General features: G+C 41.0%; 1 protein-coding gene across 2 annotated transcripts in view; it reads right to left on the bottom strand.

The window, feature by feature from the left end:
* The window catches only part of unm_sa1614 (un-named sa1614), a 32,480-nt gene extending 9,810 nt beyond the window's left edge, over positions 1-22,670 (bottom strand). Inside the window, exons 1-17 of one of the 2 annotated variants that reach the window (XM_036134719.1) lie at positions 21,758-22,670; positions 11,848-11,920; positions 11,625-11,770; positions 7,031-7,105; positions 6,824-6,873; positions 6,498-6,627; positions 6,310-6,395; positions 6,145-6,220; positions 5,938-6,018; positions 5,754-5,851; positions 3,639-3,708; positions 3,036-3,123; positions 2,785-2,833; positions 2,226-2,398; positions 2,006-2,139; positions 747-838; positions 490-676 (exon numbers count right to left, since the gene is read on the bottom strand). In XM_036134719.1, the coding sequence (XP_035990612.1) occupies positions 490-676; positions 747-838; positions 2,006-2,139; positions 2,226-2,398; positions 2,785-2,833; positions 3,036-3,123; positions 3,639-3,708; positions 5,754-5,851; positions 5,938-6,018; positions 6,145-6,220; positions 6,310-6,395; positions 6,498-6,627; positions 6,824-6,873; positions 7,031-7,105; positions 11,625-11,770; positions 11,848-11,920; positions 21,758-21,883 (1,734 nt within the window). In that variant the 5' untranslated portion in view covers positions 21,884-22,670. The remainder of the gene's footprint in view (positions 1-489; positions 677-746; positions 839-2,005; positions 2,140-2,225; positions 2,399-2,784; positions 2,834-3,035; positions 3,124-3,638; positions 3,709-5,753; positions 5,852-5,937; positions 6,019-6,144; positions 6,221-6,309; positions 6,396-6,497; positions 6,628-6,823; positions 6,874-7,030; positions 7,106-11,624; positions 11,771-11,847; positions 11,921-21,757) is intronic. The other variant, XM_036134720.1, reaches the window with a different exon arrangement.

Here is a 22,670-nt window from a genome sequence, read left to right as displayed (position 1 = left end):
AGCGAGAAGGACAATAAGAGAAGTTTTATGAAAATATCTCCAAAGCTGACTTTTGGAAATCTTGGGTTCCCCAAACCTCTAAACCGTTTTTTAGATGCCATCTACATGCCAAAAGGTTCTTTGGGAGGAATATCAGGGAGAAAAAAAACGTTCAGTCTAATGTCGCAAGTGGAAATTCATAGTGTGCTAAACTCTACTATCAATAACTGTGAAGAAAGTTGCATTTCTGTCTCTGATTGGGTTTGGATTTGCAGATGTTTGCACCTGTTAATTTCCCTGTCTGTGTGTACGAGCCAAAAAGGAGCGACAAAGCAGCCAAAATCCAAGAAAAACTTTGAAAGGCTTAGAGAACTATTCACTTCATGGATTGCAAAAAGTCTGATTTACTCAAAACATTTAGAGACAAAGAGAGGGTCAAAGCTGTCCATTTGTAGGTACAAGTATGAGTGTATCTTGTGATTTGACAATGATAAAAGTCTGCGTGGCTACCTGTATGTGGGTGTGTAGGGGCTGGCTTAGCTCCGCCCTCTGAGCGTACAGCTGGATCAGACTGTAGATGTCACAGCTCTTAGTCGCCTCCTGCAGGCCCAGCCTCAGCGCTGCCGAAGAACTGCTGAACCTCCTCACAAAATGAACGTCCTGATACTTTGACAGGATGAAATCCTTGCGCTCCGCCCTGTCAGGCACACAACGTTTCAGACGTATATTTTCCTCCTATGATGACCTAGATCTGGTGTGTGGCTTACATGTGGCTGTGCTGGGAGGGCTTCTGTGATGGACTGAGCAGATTTGCCTCCAGTATTTCATTAAAACCGGAGTTGCCAACATTTCGGGCCAGCTGAAACGGAGAACAGCAGTTTAGCATTAAAGGATTTCATTATGAAAAAACAAGAAATCACGTAGAAAACAAAAGTAACATCAGTTGCAAACGTCAAAAGCAGAATCTAGGGTTGACCAAAGCTTCAACCACTGAATGCCTTATTGACACAACGTGCCTCATCAGCCTATATGGAGCCTAATGATTAGTTATATTTATGTCTGATTATATTTGATCAACTTTTGTTTTCCTTAACCCTATAACTTCAAAAGGAAGTGAAATTTTCTTGAAATCATTGTAATTTTCCTTGATTAGAGCAGGTAAATAAGACTATTTGCCAGTGGAATAAGACTTTTGCACTTAAAATAGGAACAATTCATATCTGTTGTCTTATTTCAAGTGCAGGATAACTAATTATGATATTTTAGAGATGAATTGTTCCTATTTTAAGTGCAAAAGTCTTATTCCACTGGCAAATAGTCTTATCTACCTGCTCAAATCAAGGAAAAATACACTAATTTCAAGAAATGTTTTACTTATTTTAAGTTCCCTTTTTTCAGTGATCATTTTTGATACAAACATTTCTGAGACCTCTTCTTTTTCAACAAGGTCAGTAGTTTTCTTAGCATACAATTTACAATACCAATGAGTATATATTACACACCCTATGTAAAAATGCAGAAAACGTGAGGAAAATGTCTGTTTTTAGGCTAACGTATCAATTAGGATACAAAGAAAATTTGAAAGCCTGACACTTTATTTATTTTTTAATCAACAAAAATATATATATATATATATATATATATATATATATATATATATATATATATATATATATATATATATTTTTTTTTTTTTTTTTTTTTTTTTTTTTTAAATGTGAAGTTTCCTCACATTTACCTGTATTGGACCTTAAAGGGTTGAAGGGACTTTCCCTCTCAGTGATTTAAAGACACGTCTGTCCTTTAATCAAACAGCAACTTGTTGACATCATGTCTAAATGAACAGTGTTGCTTCTCCTAATTTTCCTCCCATGACAGCTATCGCTTTGTGGACGGAGCGATGGATCGCTAAATGACCCAAAATGCGCCCTCATTAAACCAGTTTTGGACTTTGTAGTAAGGATACACCAATTTGAACAAAACCTAGCTTACACATCCTCAAATGCTTGATAGAGATGTTCCTCACCAGCAGGTCTGAGGTTCCCAGGCTGTCCAGGCTCAGGGACTTGATCCTGGAGACGTGGACGCCCATCTCCCTGTGGATCCCTGAGCACTCAATGCAAGTCAGGATGCCTAGGTTTGTTGAGACCCATCCAGGATCTTCAGAGAGGGAGAAAGGTCACTCGTACACTCGAAGTGTGAACGTCAGAGAAATCCAGTAAGACGCGCTGACAGACGGAGATCACCTGGAGCGCCGCAGTCACAGCAGCTGTTGTTTCCCGGCATTCTGCGGATGTCGTCGGTGATGGCCCGGGTCAGGTCCTCCACGCTGCTTTCACCCCCTCCACCCTCTCTCCTGCCCCCATCCAGGGCCATGCTAAGAGCCTCCTGCTTACTGTTACTGAGCACCGAGATCCACCTAAACGTTCACAACAAAAATCATCTCACAGTTCTCCTCTTCAGAAAACTTTATGATTGTTCTGATTGTTTCTGATGCTGAACGCTGCCATTGGGATGCTACACTGGGTGAACACACTACAGATTGGCAATCATAGGCTGAGGCATACATTACCCATAATTCCCCTGAACCCCAGACAGTAGGATTGTACTTCTTTTTTATACAAATATATACTGGGACCAACTGTATTGAAATTTGTAACTATTTTCAGTGTTTCAATTAAAAAAAAAAAGTTGAATTCAAACAAAGGGGAGGAGTGATTCATTTATTTATTTATTTTTTACCCGGATACGCCTCAAACAGTTTAATTGCTGATTAACAATCAAATTGAACTGCTTTAGACTTACGCAACACACTCAGCTTCATCCTCAGCTAGGAAATGATAGGTCCGATTATCTAGAGGACAAAGAGTCAGATATAAAGTCAAAGCATGTATTATACAGAATTCTTTTTGTTACTTTTGTTTGATAAAATGTTTTTTTAATATCTTTACAGTTTACATGTAAGTTTTATGTATAACTGGTCATTTGAATATAGTAAATATAGTAAGTGTTTGTAACAATAATGTTCCATAATGGGGTTTTTTTCATGGTCTTACGGGAAATAAGGTCGAAGCATTTCTTGTCCTCCACGCTGGGTTTCACCTGACAGGTGAGCAGGTTTAATCGGGTCGGAGGTTTATTTGGCTAAAAGTTGACAAGACGCATGTTAGAGTCCTCTATTAAAACAACAGCTACAAGCAAAAACACTAAAATACACTCAGTGAAGGAACAACATTAGCAGACGTATCATACAAACAATTATTTATAACGTTCAAATTTTTGGTTAAATCAGAGTTAAAAAGACTTATCTATCAATTACAGGGAGATAGTTTAAAGTATTCTAGGCTAACATGCCTCAGATTTGGTCACAATGTTTTCTACATTCATCTGTTTGATTCCCAAATCTGTCTGTTAAAAGGAATCAGGGTTTTTTCTTCCAGAGTGGAGAAATAATAAGCTTGAAACCAAAACATACCTGGTAACGTTTAAATGTTTTTGATTAAAAAAAAGCTTTTAAGAAGACAAATGAGTAGTTTAAATTGTGAAATTTTGCAATCTAATTGTTGAAAGTCAGAGGATGCTGTAACCTCTACACACACACACACACACACACACACACACACACACACACACACACACACACACACACACACACTCACTGTGGCGTGGGCAATAGTCAGGTAACAGTTGTGAACCGAGCACTTCCTCTTCTGCCACATTTTCCTCAACCTGCAACACAGACACAGCATTTTAGTAATCCACATAACGCTGACATGTATTTTCCCATGTTTTAATAGTTTAAGTATTTGTCTATGAGTATACATGTTTGAGTGAGTTGAGGTTTTTAGAAAATATAGAAAATCTCTCAAAAACAAGGTTATGTAAAAGCTTTATTATTTGTTTGTCTTAGGTCCTATAGACAGAAGGCAAATTCTCATTCAGCAACTCAGAAAGCATTCTGTACATTGATTAAGCAATAGAAGCTACAAAAAAATATCTTATTTAGACAGTTTTACTGTTGAAATTGTATGACCAGAAGGTTTGAAGAAGACCAACCAGTATTATGTGTCACATACACTATATTACCCGAAGTGTTACATCACCCATCTAGATCATGTAATGCAAAGGTTCCAATCACAGCCAGGGCCACAGGTGTATAAAATTCAACCACAGAGTCCTGCAAGAGCTAGACTCATCGCTATATAAGCAGAAGATCTTACAAATATCAACTAAAGTATTTGTAATGATGACTCACTACAGGTGTTGAAGAACCAATTAGCTGAACACGTGTGGGGAGGGAGAAAAAGTAAGGAGTCAAACAGAGAGACAAATAAAATGTTTCTGTATACTATAACATCAAAAGCCCACAACACTGAACATTTTGGCCAAGATGTGGCATTGCTAATTTATCTCATACTTTAGTGAAAAGAAAGGTGCTCATGTTGGTGGAGGTGCTTCCTGTATCAGCTACAGTCAGTCAAGCGTTTATTAGTGACGAGGAGCTTTACTCCCTGAATGTAACATAGTGCCACTTCCCTAGTTTTGAGCCTCGGCAGATATTAAATGTAAAATTATAACATTGTTCCTCTCTATATTAGTTGGTTGTGCCAGATGACCGTTCACACTGAGCCTGGTTCTGCTGCAGGTTTCTTCCTGTTAAAGGGGAGTTTTCCTCTCCACTGTCACCACACGCATGATCGGTACGAGGGATTGCTGCAAAGGAAAACTTTTAAACACCCTGTCTGAATGATTTGATGGAACTGACTTTGTGAAGTGCCTTAAGATGACATGTGTTTGGAATTAGCGCTATATAAATAAACTGAATTGAATTATTATTTTAGAGCTTGGAACCACAACAGCTCACACAAACACAACTATGAAGCAAAAATGTTTCTTCCATAAAACATTACGTTGAATGATATAAAACAGGTTTAGCTTTATGAAGAAAACCGGGGGAGCAAATTTTCAGACTCAAGGACTTAGAATAACTTAGAATAACTCATCGTTTGTATCAAAGACAGAATTTGGGTGCAACTAAGGACGTAATGATTAATTACACTCAACAAAAATATAAACACTTTTGGTTTTGCTCCCATTTTTTATGAGATGAACCCAAAGATCTAAAACTTTTTCCACATACACAATATCACCATTTCCCTGAAATATTGTTCACAAATCTGTGATAGTGAGCTCTTCTCCTTTGCTGAGATAATCCATCCCATCTCACAAGGGTGCCATATCAAGATGCTGATTAGACACCATGATTAGTGCACGGGTGTGCCTTAGATTGCTCACAATAAAAGGCCACACAGCTGTGCACTAATCAAGGTGTCTAATCAGCATCTTAGTATGGCACACCTGTGAGATGGGATGGATTATCTCAGCAAAGGAGAAGTGCTCACTATCACAGATTTGGACTGGTTTGTGAACAATAGTTGAGGGAAATGGTGATATTGTGTATGTCGGAAAAAGTTTTAGATCTTTGAGTTCATTTCATAAAAAATGGGAGCAAAACCAAAAGTGTTGCGTTTATATTTTTGTTGAGTGAACCTCTCTAGAGCATGAACAGCCATTTGCTATTAATGTGGTTCTGTTTCTTCATATTGTAGTTGGCGGAGTTCCGTTTTTTTTTTATATCAGCTTGTCATGTGTTATAAAAAGCACACGGTTATCTAAAATTTAAATCTGGTCCTTTGGTTGTGTTAAATGAATTATGTCTTTTTTACATAACTCCTACATTAAACATAAACGAGCCTGTAAAACGGTGTGTTTACCCGTCGCTCTTCTTGTAGAGGAACCCCGTTCGCTCAGTGCCGTATTGCTTGTCTCCCAGAAGCTGGTGCATGCTGTACACCTGCTTAGGCAAGGAGTCCTGCACACACAAGCCAACCCGTTTTCTAATCAGGCGATCCGCTTCACGGTCTGAGTTGGGGCGAGAGTCTGGGGGGGGGTTCTGACCTGCTCGGTGTGGACCACCGGCCTCAGCTGATCCCTGATGGCGCACAGCTGCCTCTTCTCCTCCTCCTGACGCTGCTTCACCTGCGCACACGACAGCACAGCGCCACATTTCGTCATTTAAACTAAAAAAAAAACAGTAAATATTGCTGCGATTGTCGGCGAAGCTAAACAAAAAGACCACACGGGGCTGTGAGCCACGGGTCGTACCGTGTTCAGCACGGCGTTCAGCTCCTCCATGTACTGCTTCAGCCTCTGAGTGGTGGAAACGCACTCCTGCAGGAAACTACACAGACACGCTTATGGTCAATCCATCCATGCCAGCGTGCCGCGCGGTGTTTCGTCATTACGGGGCAAGCGTGAGCCAGGACCTACTTGTTTTGACTGTGGTAGTGCTTAATGAGGTTCTGCAGCAGGTCGACTCCTCTCTTTGTTTTTATCTCGTTCACCTTAATGAGATACTGAGACAGGGAGCGTTTGCTCCATTAACTGAGCACCCGGTATACGTCGGCGTGTGCGCGTCACGCGCCGAGCGGCAAAGGAAGAAGCCGCAGGTCACTGACCTCGCACATGCTCAGCTGGAAGGAGCGCCTCTCTTTCTCGAGCTCCTCGGCGATTTCTCCTCCGCTCACCTCGCTCCGTACCATCCCGTACTGGCGCGCTAGCTCCCTTTTCTCCTTCTCCACCTGCTTGCTGAAGACACACGCACACTTTGAATTATTAATCTGGACCGCTGACGCTCTTACCGGCTCACTTCTGCTTACAAGAGCCTTTCCTCGTTTCTGAATTATGCAGAGGCGGAAACGTCTCGTCTTTTTTTTTTACATGTACAAACACGGAACGAGGGACACCCTATAAATAGGAGGCACCGGCGAGCAAGGCAACTCACAATCGGTTCTCGTAATCCCTCCATGCTCTCTCGAAGGGCTTCTTCAGGTCCTGCAGCGAGACCGAGGAGGAAAAGTTTGCTTCAGATCTACATGAAATTAGTCGTTTTACTCAAGCAAATGCAGATTTTATGTTAACCATTTTAGAAGACACCTGATTTAAGTTTTTGAGAAGATACACTTGATATAAAAACATCAAAAGTCCTCACCCCCTTCACCTCCCTCAGGTCTCCTTTGACCAGAGAGTCCAGGAAGAAGTTGATGTTGTGAAGCATGCTCTTCAGCTGCACACAAACACAGCAGAGTTATTTAAACGGTGCGTCCACAGAATTATTTCAGCTGGATTCCACTCGATAACCACACACAAAATCATCCTTTCTTTCTTTCAAAAAAACTAAATCCGTTCTGGAATAGAGCAAGGAATGCTTGTGCTATTTGTGTAAATAAGTTAATGAGCTGATGACCGAACTGCAAAAACGGATCTAAAAATAAGTAAAATGTTCTTAAAATTTCGGTTTTTGTCCTTGATTTGTGCAGGTAAATAAGATTATCTGCCAATGGAATAAGTACCCCTAAAATAAGATAATTATATATACTGCACTTGAAATAAGATGATGGAGATAAATTGTTCCTATTATATGTGCAAAAATCTTATTCTATTGGCAGATCATCTTATTTACCTACTCAAATCAAGGAAAAATACACAAGTTTTAAGAGCATTTTACTTATTTTTAGTTCCGTTTTTGCAGTGCGAAAACCCATTAACTTGGATAAATCCATTTTCATCAACAGCACTTCACTTAAAACAAATCATTGCTATCTTCAAAATCCGCCAGTAGTCATACGTCTTAGACTTACATTTAGACTTAGACACATTTTACTGTCATTTTGTATGCACAGAGTGCATAAAAATGCATAAAAACAGTGTGTAGAATAATGTAGTGCAAAGATAATAGTGCAAAAAAGGCATTAATTTGAAAAGTTCAATGTTGGCAGTGCAAAATAATAATGGTGCAAAAATGCAGTAAACATTCAGTTGTGTACTTTTTAAATTTAAATTGATTATAAAAGTTCAGCAACGTTGGCAGCGCAAAAATAATGATGCGAAATGGCCATAAAGTTCAGTTCTGTGTATGTGTGATGCAGAGTCCAGTTTAGAGTTCAGCCGTTCAATGAGCCCATTACCAACGAATAGTTTACTTTAAGCATTTAGCAAAAGTAAACAAGCTATCTTAAAAATTGTGTTAATTGGGTCTACATTACTGAAAATGTTGTGCATCATTGTTCTGGTCCCTCTGCCATCTGGTTTTCACAGAACATTTCCTACTCTCCGGCTTCCAAGCTTGACTTGACACAAACACAGCAGTGGGAAAATGAAACTAGCTGCAAAAATCTTGTTTTACTGATAATAAAACCAACAAAAGTGTTGAATACCAAGGCTCGTGTTTTTCAAATCGGAGTTCCTCAGTGGAAAAGCTGATTAAAACAGTTACATCAGATCCACGTGCAATAATGCTAAGCAAGATTGTTTCTTCGTTATTTTACGTCACTTCACTTTGTGTCTAGAAAATGCTTCACAGCCTTGTCCCATTCAAAGATCCTTTCTCTTCCAAAAGCTTGCTTTTCACCAGTCGGTCAGCTGATGTGGGAGGGAAAAAAAGGGATGGAAGCAGCTGCAATTCTTCAGTTTGAAGTGTGCCCCGCTTGTCACGAGCCGGACGTTATGCAAATGTGTTTCATTGTGACATCAAAAGAGGGAGAGAAAAAAAAGGGAAAACTAGCCGGGCGTTTCAGGCAGTTCAAGAGCGGTGGCTTCTCCGGGGAGGAACGACTGATATAAGACTGAAGGAGAGTCTTATATCACAGCAGATGTTTAGGATTCAGAGAAACAGAAGGTGGTCTGCTCTGTGTGAGACTTTAACTGAGGCTGTGCTGCAATGAAGTTTGATTTAGCAGTTTTACAGAGAAATAAATATTTCCTTATTCAAGTTAATCATGTTTCAGGATATTAACTGTAAGTGAAGCATTTCACTTATGCTTAAACCCACTACCCATATGGAACAGATATTTATAAATCTTATAATGTTTGTATCTGTTTTAGTTAAAACTTGTATGTAATGCATCAGACGGTGAAACCAGACACATGATTCTTAGTAAATTGGTACAACATGAAAGAATATATGACAATAATTTTACACACAATAGTCTTAGTAGTAATATCAAACATATATGACCGGCCAGTCATCACTGCAGAAAACAGAAAATGCTTGTGGTGCCACAACTGTAAGAGATACATAAACTACAACCAAATTTGATGACAAAATGACAAGGATGCGTATAAAAAAGCAGGAGACAGTTGACTGTTAAATTATTTCCAACTTTAGTATTTTTTGCCAAATATATTAGAAGCGTTTTAAGTATTTCATAAAAGACTATTCTTTCCATTCTTGCTGGAGAAATACTTTTAATTTGGTACATGATCACATGGATTGCACATTATCTTGACTATAAGACTTGACTGTCTTTTCACATAACCCGAGTCCATTATAGTGATGCTTTTGCCACTAAACAACTGCAATTTTCACCAGAATACATAAATGTTGATAACAAGCGTGGCACAATGCTTCACATAACAACAAATGTATATTTTCTTCACTGAGCTGCAATTTCATTTGATACAATAATAAGTGTTTAGAAAGTTTTCTTAGCTCAGCTCAGCTCGGAAAATCAAAATTAGCTCAGTTTCTCTGTCATTTACAGTAATGCGAGTCCAGTAGCCGACATATAGTCGACATTGTATGTGCCTACATGGTCTAACTGTACGAGTTGCATTTATAGCGTTTGTGAAAGCCTCTGGAGAAGTGGATGGCTGACGTAAAGCTCAGGTCACTTCTGACCAGAGAACCTCTGGCCAACGTCTACACTGTGCAATTAGCATGTTTCATAATATATGAAACAAATATACAAAACATGTATGGAAAACAGATATGATGTACTTCTGTACAACATGCATAGTTTATATTGCATGAAATAAATGCATTAGTGGACACTTTTAAGAGTAAATCATATAAGCCTTATACAATGTGCAATACATGAAACTTAAACTGATGATGATTGAATGTTTACATTTTTAAATAGTTTATTTCTATTTCTTTTCCATATGGGTACTGAGGTTCATGCAATCAATAAATCAGAGGTCAGCAGGCAGGTATGCACATCCATTACAAAGCTGAATTGTATGTAAATGTTACATTACATACAGTGCTTTCTTTACCCTGTCTTCAGACTTTTGTTTTGCAGATGGTTTCAGGGAGCTCAGTAAGACAGCCTTCCCTGTACCTGCCATGTCTTCTCTGGAGACGGTCGTTTGATAGAGTTGCACTGGTACAAATTACCCTCTGTAACTCCTGAAGAGAGACATCGGCATCCAGCGGAAGATTTCACAACAGCTTTCACATTTGCCGGGATCAGCAGCTTGAGGACAATTGCAAATGCGACCTTTTAGGACAACTCTTGTTCCAGTCATGAATTTAATGGGCCCATGCCTTCAAAACTTAGCACCACTGATACAAATGCTGAGTAATGCAATAATGAGCCAGGTCGCTGTTTTTCCTTTTCTCAATTCTTCCATCAAGTTAACATCTATTCTCCTTAGCTTTCACTACTGGCCAATCCAGCTGTGTTTTCTTTAGGCTTTTAGAGGTTATCATTGAAAATTATTGCTCATGTGGGCTCATATCAATAAACAAGTCGTTTTTATCTTATTGGGTTCCGAACAATGCATAGATTTAAAAGGATTTATGGACATTTTCCAAATTTGGTCAAGAATGTTGAAAGCTTTTATAGCTCAAATATCTGGGCATCATTTCAGACCTGGAGTAGACATAAAGTCACTTGTGAAAAGGCACAAGAAGGGGCTGCGCTACCAGCTTAGGAGGTTTCACCTGGCCCACAGGATCCTGATAGTAGTTCCAATCAGACGACACAGAGTCTGTGAGGTGAACCTAACTGTCTGATTTGCTTTGGCAACTATATTTGACCTCAGAATGGTGCAATTAAAAAAAAAAAAAACAGGCAGCTGAGAGAATCATCGTTGCCCCAAAGATCCCATCGAGAATCTACATTTTTCACCGGCACAGAAAGGGGCAGGGGGAAAGAAATCACCTCCACACATGACACGACATGCAATGTGTAGGCTGTTGCCTTCAGGCTAGCACCTCAGAGAGCTGCAAACCAAAGCACCACAGAAGCAAAACAGCTGGTTTTGCACATTTGCCATGAACCTTTAAACAACACGCAAGTACAAACCAACAAGTACAACATAACCCGTATGCAAAGATTGTATACTACTCTTATTGTCCAATTCAGGTACATATTGTGTTGCATTTTTGTACATTTTTGTACATCTCTGTAAATTACAGCATTGTCAAACATTTACATCCCTGGATATTTATTTGATCAGACAGTTCATATTTATTTCAATTCTAGATGATATAAACAAGTTGACATCGGTGACTATGACAGCCTTTTATAGTATTATACTGATCTGTATTTGTTTATGTTTTTTAAACTGTATTCAATTGTGTATTGTGAAATTAATGTAAGTAATGGGGCTTCAGAGACCAAGACATCTTTCTAACCTGCGCTCACATGCTTGGCAATAAAATGCTTTCTGACTTTGATCCTGGTGGACAAGCTGCAGAATGCAGTCAGGGGAATGTATCTATTTTTAGACTAAGCAAAGACCAGAAATCGTTAATGTGGCCTTTGACCTCTTGGTTGTTAGCAGCCCTTGTCACTCACCAGGTTCTTCATTGGAGACAGAAGTTCTTTAGAAAAGTCCGCCAGGTGGCAGAAGGCCGAGCCGACCTCCGCCTCTCCGTTTGAGTGGCAGTTCACTGCGAGCTTCTCCATCGAGTTGATGTACTGCTCCAGGTGAGATACATGGTCTAACAAGATAAGAAAAAAACAGTGATAGTTTGTGGAATAATCCTAAGGTTGTTTGACTGCATCTGCATTTCTGTACCTTGTCCTGAAGCGTACTTGGCTTTAGCAGCTTTCTTCATCTTCTGCAGCACCAACCGGTCGCTGTCCAGAGCCTGAACAAAATAATAAATAATAATAATACATTTTATTTCAAGCACCTTTCAAAACACTCAAGGATACTGTACAGGTATGAACAATAAGCGGTAAAAGCAACATCGTCATAATTAAAAAAAACAACACAAACTACACACAGGAAAGTAACAGAAAATCATAATGAAAAGGCAATCTTGAACATGTGGGTTGTGAGTTTTGATTTGAACAAGGGTAAAGACTCGGCATTGCAGATGTCAGAGGGGAGTGAATTCCAGAGTGTGGGCGCAGACCGAGAAAAAGCTCTGCTCCCCATGGTGCTAAGACGGGCAGAAGGAACAACAAGATGAGCAGTAGAAGAGGATCTAAGTATGCGAGAGGGAGTTGAAATTTGAAGTATATCAGAGAGATATGGAGGGGAGAGATTGTGAATAACTTTAAAAGAAAGTAGGAGGATTTTGAACTGAATTCTGAACTTGACAGGTAGCCAGCGGAGCTGCTGTAGGACTGAGGTGATGTAATGGAAAAAGGGGGTTCTAGAAATGATGCGAGCTGCTGAGTTTTGCACTGCCTGAATCTTGTAAAGGGATTTCTGAGGAAGACCAAAAAGAAGAGAGTTACAGTAATCGATGCAGGAAGTGACAAGACTATGGACAAGAATACAGGTGGAGCTAGGGGAGAGAGTGGGGCGAAGGCGATTGATATTGTGTAAGTGAAAGTAAGCAGAGCGAGTAAGGTTGTTAATGTGAGAGGAGAAGGACAACGTACTATCAAGGATGACACCCAGACTCTTGGCCGTAGGTGAGGAGGAGATTATGGCGTTTTCAAATGAAAGGGAGAAACTGTCCGCTTTGGATAATGTAGATTTGGTTCCCACTAGGAGAATTTCTGAGCACACATGTGAATGAAAAGTAGGTTTTGGCACTGACTGCATGAATGGCTTTGGCATGCGTAAGAAGGTGGCAGGCTTTTTTTGCCGGACGACAGAAGGCATCAGTCCTGGGAGGGTAAAATATCATCTGATCTGTAAAGATTCGCTCGCGTGAAGCGCTTCAGATTGGATGTTGCTGTTTTATGTGGAAACTTTTATTTATTTTTTTTGTATTGGGATGGGAAGATTTCTGCCACATATCCTGGATATCCATCTTAATATTTCAGGAGTATACTGGATCACATCCTGGACAGTTCATATTGGATCAGAGGAACTACACTATCCAAGTGATGATGGAAACTTCTTGGTGCTTCAGCTTCAGGTTCTTACAAACCATTGAAAAGACATTTTTCTTAAACATTCAAATCACCTATATTTCAAGGGATATTCAATATCAGATGTGGCAGGCCAATCAAAAATGATTGTTTACAGCAAAGTCTTATTTTATTATTACTGTCTCTTTTGTACCTTTTGTTGGTTCTGATTTGAGAGACGTTAATCTGGTCTTCAGAACAAGAGTAACTAAGAGATCAAAATCAATCCAGCATCCTTTGTGCAATGACTTTAGGCTCCTGCCATCAAGAAGGAGGTTTACTTATGCTCATAAGGCAAGATCTGACCGAAACCTGAGGTACTTTATCCCCTTTGCTGTTGGGTTTATAAATCATTCCTGATAAATTGTGCTGCCTGCAGTTCTCATATTATCCAGTAAACGTCGTTTTAATGTTTAAATGTCTTGATTTTATTTTGGCGAGCGCTCACTGTGTGTTAATTTTGTGGACTCTGTTGTAAATGAATAAGTTATTTCAATTCAGTTTAGCATTAGACCGATTCAAGACCTACAGGCCAGTTTACGGTTCAGTGCAGGTTTTTCAAAAGGTTACTCATTTCAATCTCTTTAAACACCAAGCGTCAAAGGCTTCTCAAGGCTTTGTAAAAGGCTTTGGCTTATTTTTCTCCCATTTCTTGCCCAGCTGTTGCTTTCATATAGGGCAGCGTACATTTAAAAAAATAAAGGGTCACAATCAATAGGCGGACCAAATAAATGGAGACAGAACAACAGTCTGTGGTTAAAAATTACACATTTGCACGGTCTGGAGATGTAAAAAGGAATGGGACGTTTGCAAGCCGTGGGAGTCCACCTCAGCTGGATGCCTGGGCAAGGAGAGCATTAATCAGAGGCATTCAAGAGGCCCATAATAACTCTAGCTGAGGTGCAGAGATGAACAGCTCAAGTGAGAAAAATGCTGACAAGACAACCATTAGCAGAGTACTCCACAAAGTCAGCCTTAATGGAAGAGTGTGACAGGAAAGTCACAGTTCAAAGAAGGCCAGTTGGAGTCAGACGTAACCAAGCATGAACTTTTTTGGGCCTACATTAAAAAAAAAGCCATCCCCACTCTGAAACACGGTGGTGGCAGCATCATGCTATGAGAATAATTTCCTTCTGCAGGGACAGAAACAACTGGTCCAGATTCATTGGAAAATATATGGAGCTAAATACAGGGCCGTCCTACGTGACACGAAGCTGTAAAAAGCTGCAAAAGACGTGGAGGAAGAGGAGAGGTTCACCGTCTGGCAGAACAACAGTTCTGCAAAAGATGAAAACGTAATAATTTATTAAATCAGCTTAGTGCAAATCCAGACTGAACTTGAGTTATTTTGTAAAAAAAAAAAAAAAAAAAAAAAATCTCCAGATGTCCAAAGCCTTTAGACATATTACAAAAAAAAAAAGAAACCTGCAGGGGAAGTTGCAGGAAAAGGAGTTCTGAGTATTGACTGAGGGGGGCTGAATACAACTGAATTCTGCGCTTTTCAGATTTTTAGATGTATGATAAATTGAAAACCATCATATTCTTTCCACTTCACAAGTGAGCATAGACTACCATGTGTTGGTCCATTACACGATATGTCCTCAAGATTTACTGAAGTTTGTACGTGCAACATGAAATCAACGGTGTCTACTTGGTCACAACATCCCTCAAGACCCAATGGTGCTGGCTATTTGGACACAATTGTAATAATTTATAGGTATAAAAAATAACAATAAAAAAACAATATGAAAATTGTCATGTACTGGACTCAAAATGTAGGCTGAAAATAAACAGTGGAAGTCGAAATAAAACCTTTGAAAGACTTTTGGAAGTCCTGGAGAGCTAGCAACACCACTTTTAATAATTAAACGACAATCCTTCTCAATGGAAGCTAAATATGCAAAAATTATACATTTGTCAAGATATTTTGGACAGAATACATAATTCTGTGAATGCAGCAATAACAATGCGGCAACCACAGCAGTAATAGCCTGGCTGTTTGAATCTAAGTCTCTCCCTATGTAAATTAATGTTTCTAGAGAAAATTATATAGTTCTTGTATCCATAAAACCTCCATTTGATTTGGTCTCCACAGTTTAAAGTTAAAATGAAAAAGGAAGTCTGATCTGGTCATATTGATTTAAGGACATCCTGCTAAGACTCACCCATATGTTTAAGTGATTCCTCTATCAAAACATTATGAGACCAAGCTTTGATTTTCATACATAATCAGACAGGAATAAATATTTCAGCAGATGTGACATCCTGCAACAAAATAAAAAACAAGATTTTATGCACAACAAAACAACCCATTAAAGGCTTTAGTTTACACCTCTCCGGTCTGCCTTTAATGCCACCCCAGTTTGCAGATTAACTAACATCTTTATTAACATTAATCTCTCTGGCTTCTTCTCAGAGAACGATGATGGCCAGTAATCTGTTGCCTTGGTAACATATGCCGGCCCTGCTGGGGGTACATGATGGGGGCCGCGGGGAGGGCTCAGTTCGGGCATGTTTTTCAAGCCATTCTCCAGGTCAATAACTCCATTGTGGGGTGAAAGAGGAGGAGGGTGGGGGGGCTGCTACATGCTGCTTTATAGCATATCTTCATCCAAATGCACAGACCCCACACAGCACTGGACCAGCTACACAAATGTTTCACAGCAGTTAATTTGTTAACTGGCACATAATGAACTGAAAAATTAAGAAATGCTGTTCATTGCCAAAAAGTATCCACAAGCCAAATATATATGGTACTACTTTCATTTGCAAGTGTTATCAGATCTCTGCCTAACCTACTCTGCTTTGTTTGGAGATGCAAAAGAAGTCCTCTGGGATATGGAAACCTTAGACAGGTGAGACTGTCTCATGCCACAGAAAATGGTCTTTATTAAACAGACAGATGTTATGTTTAGTATTTGTCAATTAAAACTTTAGGACTTTAAAAAGAATAGTAAGTAATTTCCCACATCGCTTTTTTGTTTTTTGCTTGTTTTTTTTTTTTTTACTTCAAAATCATTTTGTAACATTAATTAAATTATATTAAATTTTATTTATATAGCACCAATTGATGACATGGCGCACTTTCCAAAGTCAAATTTAATCAAATCATACAGATTGGTCAATAGATTTAATATCTAAGGAAACCCAGTAGATTGCATCAAGTCTTGACAAGCAGCATTCACTCCTCCTGAAAGAGCGTAGAGCCACAGTGGACAGTCGTCTGCATTGTCCATGGCTTTGCACCAATCCCTCATACCGAGCAAGCATGAAGCGACAGTGGAAAGGAAAACTCCCCTTTAACAGGGAGGAGAACCTCCAGCAGAACCAGGCTCAGTGTGAACGGTCATTTGCCTCGACCAACTGGGGGTTAGAGAAGACAGAGCAGAGACACAACAGCACAGAAGCACACATTGATCCTTTCTACGTTTGAGAGAGTAATGGCAGATGACCTGCCTCCCCTGGATTGTGTCACAGCTAACGGAACGCCAGACCAGATTAACCTATTATGAAGAGAAATAACTGACATAGAGAACATTAAGTTAAGAGTTGAAATAACAACAAATAATGCAAAATTGGAGAACAGTAGGAGAACTCAGCAGAGTGAGGGAAATAGATCTTGATGTCCTCCAGCAGCCTAAGCCTGTAGTAGCATAACATACAATTTCTATATATCAAAAGTTCCTGTTTGTTTTCACTAAAATATATGTTTAATATGAATTTTCAATGTTGAGGAGATGATTAGTAATTTAAATCCCAAGTGAGCAGGACTCAAGAAACTGGATTAAAATGTGCCGCTTCTGTTTTTGCTTCCATTCATTTATATGACATTTGTGAGTCCATTCAGCTCCTCCTTCATTCAGCGGTCCCCAAAGCAAGTCATTACAACTTTCATTCAAGCTTGGCAGCATTTTTACGTTGGATGCCCTTCTTGACACAAATAGGATTTGAACCCGTGTCCCCCATATCAAAAATGCGGACTTAGCCCCTTGTTATATGACATTATTGTCCGTTTTGATGACTGTGAAATCCAGCCCTGAAGACAAGGAACAATCTGCATCATGCACTCGGATCCTTGGCAATTGCTCACAAACAGAATTCATGATTTCTACCAGACGTCGCATTTTGAAAATGTAATTTGTGACACATAAAGACGGTGTTCATATGCAGGCTACACATGGTATTGAAGAACGGAAACTGCAACATAGTGAAGGTTTGAATTGTCTTTAGACTTTAAAGGTATATAGGCACGTTATATGCTTATAAAAACAGACCAAAAAGCATTTAAACATTATAGGATAAAGCTATATACACCAAACCTCCATCTGGATTGTGTTTTGACGGTCCTTTTTGAGGCTAGATAGAATCCAGCGCCAGGTGCGATGAACAGATATAAACAGACGTGACGCAATCTACCGGCAGTATCGCACAACTATCATAATGCCGGTTTGCTTAGATAATAAATCACTTGTACATAATGCCAGATCCAACCTGCCCCTCTGCAATGCCTCACAGTAAAGTGGCCGCTCAGCATGATCCAAGACCAACCGTTTTTAATTAAATACACCAATGTACGGCAACTTTAAGAGCCTCATATCAGAACATTTACTCCCGTCAATTAACTCTGCGGTCACATCTGAGCGATCGGCTGCTTTAGCGTCCGTTACAGTGAATATCAACGGTATCAGCGGTATTCCAGCCTTTTCCCTCTTGGAATCATATATTTTGTTACGTTTTTGTTTTTTTCCACTGGATCTTGGACCTTTCTTCATTGTTTCGCTGGGAGATGCTAATAGCCGTTAGCCACTTCCATGTTTTATCCCCTGCTGCACATGTGCAGCGTTGTACTACCATTGTCATTAAAAATGAACACAAAAGGCTTTGTTTACTAACAAATTGAGCAAAAACAAAGCGTAAAATGGCAAAAATAATAACTAATGTGCCAGCAGGACATGATAATCTTTCATAAAAACTTTGTATGCAACCAGAGTGAGCTACCAACATATAAATGAAGAAAAAAAAGTCGAATAATGTGGCTATGCACCTTTAAAGAACAGAACCAATTGGATGGTTTAGGATTGATTTATATTTGAAATGAGAGTTTGGTTGACTGTCTTTGTAAAAGTAAAGATAAACCTGCTACTTTAGCACACCTTCTGTGCTGGATTTACCGGTGAGCTTTGGTGAATTCATGGCCTCTCTCAAAGCAGTAAGTGACAGATACTTTAGCTCACCTGCGATGAAGGACTTTGGTATTCCAGTGTTGTGCAGCTCAATGTGAGCAGTCCCTTACACTGGTGACGCGTTGCTTCCGGAAAAGCTCATTGTCTCCTCATTGATCAGCTCCACCAGGCCAAGCAGCCACACATCACCATTCTATGTTAACTCTGATTACATTCTGATTAAAATAAAGCTTTTCTTACAAGTTGCTTTTTTTTGTGTGTAGGATGAATCATGATTTCATGCAAAATCTGGGGGAAAAAAGAAAAAACACACCAAAAACTACAGTTTTATGAAGTTGGGACCGTATCCTTAACCTGACAACAGCCAGCTGTATGTATCGCTCCGCCTAGCTCCACTCACATACATCTGGGACACCGCCATAGGCATTGCCTTTACTGAAGGCTGGGCCTTATCAAAACTCCTTGCATATGATTGGATAAGCCACTTGTCTGTCATCTTTATCAACGTGCTATTTCAACCAGTCACACCGAAGCTAACCCGTGACGCTGATGAGACCGACGCCGGAAAAAAAAACTTTTTTTTTTTATGTGTTTGCGGCTCTAGTGCAGGGTTTCCCGCAGCGCTATCTTGGCGAGGCGGCCGCGGAAAACGTGTCGTCCACCCCCCCCCCCCCCCCCCCGCTCCGCGAGTCGGTCCGCCTCGCATAAGCAAATCCATGCGGGAAACACTGTAGTGGCACACCTTTTATTGACAGTGAGCTGACAGGAAGAGGGGGAAGACAGGCGGCAAAGCGCCGCGGGTCGGAGTCGATCCCGGGCTGACCGCGTTGAGGACTAATAGGCCTCCCAATATGGTTAGCGCTAACCGCTAACCGCTCCGGGGCGCGTCCGCGTACGCGCCCCGGAAAACAAAACTTGCCAAATCCGGTCGGGAGAAGGGCGAAAACATGGTTTCCACCAACAAAAGCCTTCAGAGGCGTTCTCTGATGTTCTTTTAATGAAACAATATCAGATAGATTGGACAACACGGAGGAAATAGCAGCATCAATGCTAACGCTTGCTTCCTCGATGCGAGCCGCCATTGTTGTTGGAATCTCACGGTGGCGTCTCCACTATGTCACATCCATGAAACACCCGCCCTGCGTCCTGATTGGCCAGACCAAAAATTTGGTTGGGGAAATCATTTTCAATGAGCCGTGTCCCAGATGTATGTGAGTGGAGCTAGGCGGAGCGATACATACAGCTGGCTGTTGTCAGGTTACCGTATCCTGGCCAACTGATAAAATATATAAAATAATACATTTAAAGTTAAAGCTGAAAAGCGTTAACAGATTTTTCCGGTCAGTAATTCTGTAACAACGCAGTTATTTTTCATGTAAAGCACAAGCTTAGGCGCTTATTGTAACGTTAATTTCTTACTATGGAGTTCTACGCTGATTTATAATCCGAATCAGCTGTGAGAAAATGAGAGAAAACGTCCCTGAATTATTCTCTTTGAAGATCTGCTATAGGCTTATGATGCTGGAGGGATATACTGACCCTTTTTCTTCACTTTGATACTTTGTCTTTGTACTCTCCTTTTATACACCATGCGTTATTATTGCCTACATTAACGTTGCGTTGTACACCTTGCCCAGTGCATCTGTGTTTAACTGTGTCTCATTCTAGAATGCACTCATTGACAGAGCTATTGCTAAAATGACCTTGGCGTACTGTCTTTGCTTTTAATTCCTATAAACCGTGCTCTTCTCCAGGGTTCTTCTGTGTTAAGCTTTGCCTCATTCCTGGTTTGCATCATTGATGGAGCTATTGCTACTATTAACTCTATGTACTCCCTGATTTTCACTCTCGTAGAAATAAATCATGGCCCAGGCTTTTTGTGTTTGGCCTCGTCTCTTTCCTCAATGGAACCATTCATTGCTTCCATCAGCGTAATGTATTCTCTCTGCTTTCTTTCCTGAAAACGTAACCCTGGAGTCATTGACAGGACTACTGCTTCCATTGCTGAACATCCATCCATAGAAAGTACCCTGGTCCAGTGCTTCTGTCTTTAGGTTTTTCTCTTTCCCAGACAGATCTAATGAAAGAGATTTTTGCTGAAATCACAGCCATTCGCCATTTTTCTCTTTTTGTTCAATTAAATGTTCACTTGGGTGCTTCTGTGTTTAGCTGTGTGCAGTTCACTGATAGAGCCCCTGACAGAGCAGTTGCTTACAGTAAGTACTCACTTACTAGAAAGTATCCTTGGCTCAATGCTTCTGTGTTTAGCTGTGTCTCTTTCCCAGCCAGAGCCACTGACAGAGCTATTGCTGCCATTGACTTCATATACTTTGTTTTTCTTTTGGTATTCTGTAGAAAGTACTTCTGGCCCAGTGCTTCTGCAATAGTCTGTATTTTCCGCTCTTGTCCTCCCAACTCTGTCACACCCCATGGCTGCTTACACAACTGTCAGGATCTACGGTCTAAGGTGCTGCATTCATGTCGCAGTCTCTTCTGGAGGTGTGTGTTTGAATCTCACTTCGGACAGCGTCCCTTTGTGCAGTAGTTAGCACCCACAGCAAGATTTGAGTCCTGGGCTCAGCAGGGGCCTTTCTGTGTGGAGTTTGTATGTTCTCCACCCTAACATGCCGCCCGGTCAGGCCATTAGTGGCAGCACGCTCAGCCTAACCCTCCATCTCATCTACCAAATTTTGTTGTATATATAATGACAAATAAAACGTATTCTGAATAGTTACTGCAATGTATTACAATGTATTATAATGTATTATAGACGTAACAGAATGTTGTTCTCACTTTATGACAGGATAGGGCGGTCGTAATTAAATATGTATATCATTGAATCTTTGTCTTGAAAAGTGCCACGAGGGTGAAATTTTTTCGCGTATCACTGGATAAACTGAAACAAACTGAATTTTGACAGTTATTTAGCTTTGCAAATGTCCATCAGAATCTCAGCACCTGCACACAGATGTAACACCGGCGAGTCTTCTGCTCTGGTTGACTGTGCAGAGAGTCTTACTGAGCTATTACATGATGTCACCACAATCCTGGCACCAATAAGAACAACACAGGCACGGATCTTTTTGTCTTTGTTTCACGCCGGCAGTTGCAGACACAACTTGAGCACAGAGAATATGAGAGAAATAAAATTAATGCACAGGGCCTGGTGGTTTCAAATCATCTAGAAGAAAAGGTGGAAGAAGACAAGAGCTGAACCTCACACAAAGACTAAAGGGCGACCAGTGGTTGGGGCGTTGAATGGGGTCCAAACCATGTTTTCTTTGTCTTGACCATTAGGAGTGTTGGTTAAGCAACATGGTGACTGTCAATTTTTGGTTCGAGTAGAAGCACGAATCGTGCAGAACATCTGTCCGCCGCTGTTGCCACTACGGCCACCTCCCACCCTCCTCCCCTCCCTCTGCCAGCACTCACCTCTTCCAGGAGGTAGATGGTGTTCCTGCAGTTGATCATCTTGGAGGTGAAGGAGGAGGTGGTGGGAGAGCTCCAGTCCTCCTGGACCTCCTGCACGAACTCCGACACCGACACGCACTCCGGCATGGCGATCCTCGTCAACCCAGGGCACACAAAGGGCAGCACCGGGACGGCCAGGCGCAGTCCGGGACTGACAGGAGAAGGTGGACGGCGGCGCAGGGCGCAGAGTCAGTGAATGAAAAAAAGGATAAATATCTATAATAATTCAAATGTCAAGGTTGGGAAATGTTCAAATGCCCTCTGCGTTCGGGTACGCCAAACCACACTGAGCATGACTGGAAGATGCGCTGTTATCAAGGAGCCGCTCAGTTATCCTGCCTCAGTGTGACGGAACCGCTGCATCAAACGCCTCTTTCCGCCGAACAAAAGGTGACTCGGTCCGTGGATGAATCCCAGCACCGCAAACTTCACAAGGTGCCTCAGATGTTAACACCGCCGCATCTCCGGTGCGTTAAAACTGAAACAGCCCTCCTCTGGCCAACGTCTTCATTCAGAAAAATAAAGAAATCCACAAAAGCGCTCTGCTCTGCTCTGCTCTCCGTGGAGTGAACCGGCTGACAAAGACCTGGAGGCGATGCGCGGAGAACGGGACCAAGCGGACCCAGGCGCCGGGTTCGGACGGGAGACAGTCTCAGCTTTCCCGTCCAGTCTCGCCGTCATGTCCCTTCAGCAGCGTCTCGTTTTTTTTTCTTCTTCTTTTCTTTTCGCTGCTTTTGCTCCTTTATTGAACCCGCATGGAGAGGCGCGCTCACGGTTAACAGCGGTGGAGCCCTGAGTCGCGGTGGCGCGCACTGCTGACCGAGCCCATCACTGGGACTTTCAGGGACCCGCGCGCATCACACCCGCGTCGCTT

This window comes from Fundulus heteroclitus, unplaced genomic scaffold (genome assembly GCF_011125445.2).
Source record: "Fundulus heteroclitus isolate FHET01 unplaced genomic scaffold, MU-UCD_Fhet_4.1 scaffold_90, whole genome shotgun sequence".
In the NCBI taxonomy this organism is placed as follows: domain Eukaryota; kingdom Metazoa; phylum Chordata; class Actinopteri; order Cyprinodontiformes; family Fundulidae; genus Fundulus; species Fundulus heteroclitus.
The sequence above is the reverse complement of the archived record's forward strand: the minus strand, read 5'-3'. Positions and strand labels throughout refer to the sequence as shown.